Below are 5,371 nucleotides of genomic sequence, written 5' to 3' on the forward strand. Positions count from 1 at the left end.
TTGTTTGTTAACTTTATCAATTCTTGATTGAGATTCTTTATTGTTACAATACAGAATATTTTACTGATATAAGCAGGAAAAAATCTAGAAGACAGACAGACAGAAATATTTCCAATATATCCCAACTTTATGGTATAAAACACAGTACATGTACAACAAAACAGCAAGAAAGATCAGCTGTGGCATATGATATTTGTATTTGACATAAAAAAAAAATCAGGCATCTATAATAGAAATGCTTTTTCAAGGGAAGTAACTTGTACCTCCCAATTCAAAAAATACATTTGCATGTAAAAATATACACAGTAAAATTATATTCTTTACAAAAAATATCATTAACATCACAATTCCTTCACCTTTGGTTAAAAAAAAAGTACTAAATCTTGTTTGATTCTTCACATATCACATTAAAAGTACACATAACAAGGAAATATGTATAATGCAGCATGAATACTTCAACTTCTGATAATTGTACACGTTTTTACAGTCATGCATGCAAATTATCTTTTCAATTATCAAACATACATGTATTACATTTACAAAGTACCATAATAAATGGGACTTTTATGAATAATGCCTCTTGAGATTACCTGATAAACCTTATCTTTTTGTCAGTATTGTAGTCCAGGTAATTTTATAAGTCAAATACTGAGATTTAAATGATGATATAATTCTTATTTTGTTTAATACCAGGTGGTAAAATACTGAATACATTACATACAATGTGAAAGACTTTTTTAAACATTATATTGTCCTCAAAAAGAGAAGAGAAGTATAATTTTGACTTTGATGTTTTTACATAAGTAAATTGGCAAGATGGGGTCTAGCTGACATGTAAGAAGAATATATAAATAATTATTAAAAATTAATGTTATTAATTCAACTGATTTTAAAAATATACATTAATATTTTTAGGCTTAATACAACATGTTGTACAGTACAAAAATACCATTATTTACATGCAGCATAGCTTCCTGTAAAACTGGGACAGAATTCCAATACATATACTTCAATGTATCAAGATACAAGATATGACATATGATATCATATAAACTGCTGATAACACAGGTAAACAGATGGTACATGTATTACATAATATAACTGTATCATGATGCATTACATGTGGTTTAGATGGTTTTAGCTGTTTCATGTAAATCATTGTGCATATAAACTGATGGCATCGCAAATAAAAGTATCATTACAGCTTATAAATTGATGGTTTCAGCTGTATCATATATAATACAATTTGCACATGTAATATAATGGTATTTAATCACGTAGCTGTATCATGATACATTACAGCATATAAATTGATTTTAGCTGTATCATATAACACATTACACAAGTAAATTGATGGTATCAAATGTAGAAGTATCATGATACATTACAGCATGTAAATTTCTTCTCTTTGCCTGGAGAGATCAGCTGTGTCGTGTCTTTCGTTGTCTCCAACTCACCCTGAACTGTGTGGTTATTATTTTCAGTGCATGCCTTTTCTTTTTCTTTCTCCTTATTTATAACATCTTCACAAAGACTATAAAAAGCCTGGAAATAGACAAATAATGTATGTTTTACTGATTACTGTAAATCGCTTTTTATTCGCAAGAACTTTATTTGGGCGTAATTACGCGAGACATTGAGCACGCAAAAATTTATTCTCGCGTATAATAGTATTCCTTAAGATTATATAGGGAAATATTAACAATACGTGAAAATTATGTCTCGCTTATAAAGATTCATTGACTATCTCGCGAAAATAAGGTGTCGCCAAAAATTTAGTGATCTACAGTAATGAAATATATTTCATTTTTCCATTTTCTGTACACACACACACATTTGTTCTACATAAGGTAAAATAGCTTGCAGTGTTTTTTGCTATATTTGAATTCTTATCAAACCTTCATAATATATGCTTAAAAGATTGTTAGATATAGCACTTTTTATTTGCATGAATGCAAACACCTGAAAACAATTTTAAAATAAAAAGCAAAAGGAAAAATAGGTTATGTGAAAAATTACATCCAGAATTTAAGCTCCTGTCTATTCAGAATATAACATGTAACATATTTTAGTATGCTTTATTAGTATGTAACAGTAAGTGTGCAACACTATACACAAGTTACAACTTAAAAGATGCAATAAAATTAAACATAAAGAGTGAACTATTAATTTTTCGTGTTTCATTACATTTAATTCATTAAAAATAATCAATAGCTTAAATACAACTCTACCTTTTCTAGATTGACGCTGTCTTTGGCACTGGTTTCATAAAATAAAAGTTTATTTTTTTCTGCAAACTGGAAAAAAAAGCCAAATATTAATAGGAATTTTGATTGTTGTTTGATGACCCCATCTTCTTTGATTTTATGTCATTATTAATCGCATAATGAATACATAATACCTAAGATGTCAAAAGGTTATGATGAGGTCAACAAATGGCTTTTATTAGAGTTATAACCAGACACTTCCAAGTGCAATGAATGATTAACTTTCCTATCCTGTGCTGCTAAAATACATATAGACCTATTTGTAAGAAAAAATACATATAAACCTATTTGTAAGAAAAAAGTTCAGTACTGAAACTTTTTCAATAAATATAAATAATAACTACTATAGAAGTAGATTTTGTAGGGAGACGCAATTTAGCCATTTGTTCAGAAAAAAGAAATAATAATAGAATTTTAGCGATTTTATGTACCTTGAAATATAATGGTTATCTCCTAAACAGAAAGAAATGTTTTCAATTTTAGACATCTCCACATCTTTGTCAAAAATACTCACTAAAATTTTTGCATTTACATAATGGCAATTAATTTTTCATCCTTTCTCCTTAAGTAATGCAATATACTGCTTTTAAGATAATTACTGGTAACACTTACCTGACAAACATTACTGCCTATAGGTCTATTATAAGCATCCCTTTGTTTTTTAAGAACTAATTGACCTTTATTTAAGTTTGACATTATGTTTTCATCAAAAGAAGAACTAAACATTTTGCCCTTACTTCCTGGCCTCTATATCAGCATTTTGATCTTTATCCTTACCACATATTCTGACCTGGCATTCATTATCATCACGTTTACTTTTAATTAGATATGCACCCTGACATTAATTAGATATGCGTCCTGACCTTTTTGGCCTCCTCCTCTGCTACCTGTCTATTATCTTCTTTGTCTTTCTTGTTTCCCATCAACAACACAGAGACATCCTCTCGGGCAAACTAAGTTGACCATTTAAGTAAAAAAATTAATTAATTAATTAAATCAAAAAAATAAAAAAGTCTTGACAATACATTTTTTTATCATTTTACTGTAATGATGTTATTTGTCAATAATGTATAATTTCAAAAAAGCTGATGTAGATATATGCAGTACATGTACCCAGTACCTGAATATATATTTAACTGAATACTGACTTATCACCTTTTCTAACTTTTGATAGACTAGATATTTAATTTAATTAAATGATTGATTACCTGTTTTACATAATCTATCCACTTAGGTAGAGCTTCGAATGACACCTTACTGGTGATATCGTAGACCAAAATGATACCCTGTAAATACAATGCCCTCTCATTAATCTCAGCATGTCACATAACATACAATCAACACAGCATTCCACAGTCTGCAAAACACCCAGGTTATCTCACAAGGGAATTCTGCGATAGTTTAAGTTTTCCAACATTTAAGATAACATTTTTACAGTGCCAGCAAATGACTGTTTCAGGGTCTAAAACTTTACTCTTATTTCTGTTACTTACACTTAGCTTCATAAAAAGGAAAAAAAAACACTAACTGAACACAGTACATGTATATATTGAAGTAATTTCTGAGTCATAAAACTTCCTTCATCAATAAAAAAATAGGACACAGAAAAGGCCATAATAAAAATATTCCTAGATTCTCATCCCCGCCCGCCCCGATTTTATACCCCCGCCTCGATTTTTTTTATTTCTGTTTTTCTTCGTTTTAATTCTGATCGGGATCGGTATTCATCTACCATTCTACTTTCGTTTTAAATCCCGCGAATGTTGACATGATTTTGACAGCTGAAAAGATGGTAATTGCTGTAATACATGCGTATATATTTTAAACAAGGGTCATTGGTTGAAAAATATTGGAGATGATGTGAAGTAAGAGATAACTGAACCTTTACTATGACTTTTATTTGGGTATTGTAGATAATTACACCGATTGACCAGGTCAATAAAAAATCTGCAAAATTGAAAAAAATAAAATATATAAAATAAAAGCCGCCCGCCCGCCTCGATTTTTAAAAAAATTCGGATGAGAATCTAGCAATTTATTTATTATGGCCAAAGCATAATATATCTAAAACAAATTAGGTACAGGAGTTACAAAGGTTACCTATAATGCACAGGAGCTAAAGAGCTGACATATGAAACAAATTAGATACAAAGCTGACATATCAGGTACAGGAGCAACAAAGCTAACATATCAGACACAGGAGCAAAAAAGCTAACAGAGCAGACACAGGAGCAACAAAGCTAACATATCAGACACAGGAGCAACAAAGCTGACATATCAGACACAGGAGCAACAAAGCTGACACATCAGAGACAGACAGAGGAGCAACAAAGCTGACATATCAGACACAGGAGCAACAAAGCTGACATATCAGACACAGGAGTAACAAAGCTAACATATCAGACACAGGAGCAACAAAGCTAACATATAAGACACAGGAGCAACAAAGCTAACATATCAGACACAGGAGCAACAAAACTAACATATCAGACACAGGAGCAACAAAGCTGACATATCAGACACAGGAGTAACAAAGCTGACATATCAGACACAGGAGCAACAAAGCTGACACATCAGAGACAGACAGAGGAGCAACAAAGCTAACATATCAGACACAGGAGCAACAAAGCTGACACATCAGAGACAGACAGAGGAGCAACAAAGCTAACATATCAGACACAGGAGCAACAAAGCTGACATATCAGACACAGGAGTAACAAAGCTGACATATCAGACACAGGAGCAACGGAGCTGACATATCAGACACAGGAGCAACAGAGCTGACATATCAGACACAGGGGCAACAAAGCTGACACATCAGAGACAGACACAGGAGCAACAAAGCTGACATAACAGACACAGGAGCAACAGAGCTGACATATCAGACACAGGAGTAACAAAGCTGACATATCAGACACAGGAGCAACAAAGCTGACATATCAGACACAGGAGTAACAAAGCTGACATATCAGACACAGGAGTAACAAAGCTGACATATCAGACACAGGAGTAACAAAGCTGACATATCAGACACAGGAGCAACAAAGCTGACATATCAGACACAGGAGCAACAAAGCTGACATATCTGACACAGGAGCAACAGA

General features: G+C 32.0%; 1 protein-coding gene across 1 annotated transcript; it reads right to left on the reverse strand.

Moving 5' to 3' along the window:
- Nucleotides 1–677: 677 nt before the first annotated feature.
- On the reverse strand, nt 678–3,628 carry LOC134254387 (ras-related protein Rab-2B-like). The gene is made up of 4 exons (XM_062736917.1): nt 3,476–3,628; nt 3,131–3,220; nt 2,232–2,297; nt 678–1,545 (listed from the first exon to the last, which is right to left on the reverse strand). The coding sequence occupies exons 2-4, from the start codon at nt 3,188–3,190 to the stop codon at nt 1,375–1,377; spliced, it is 297 nt and encodes a 98-aa protein (XP_062592901.1). The 5' UTR covers nt 3,191–3,220; nt 3,476–3,628; the 3' UTR covers nt 678–1,374.
- Between the last annotated feature and the right edge of the window lie 1,743 nt (nt 3,629–5,371).

Source organism: Saccostrea cucullata, unplaced genomic scaffold (assembly GCF_032062105.1).
Source record: "Saccostrea cucullata isolate Sc308-1 unplaced genomic scaffold, CSIRO_AGI_Scuc_v1 ctg19098, whole genome shotgun sequence".
Classification (NCBI taxonomy): domain Eukaryota; kingdom Metazoa; phylum Mollusca; class Bivalvia; order Ostreida; family Ostreidae; genus Saccostrea; species Saccostrea cuccullata.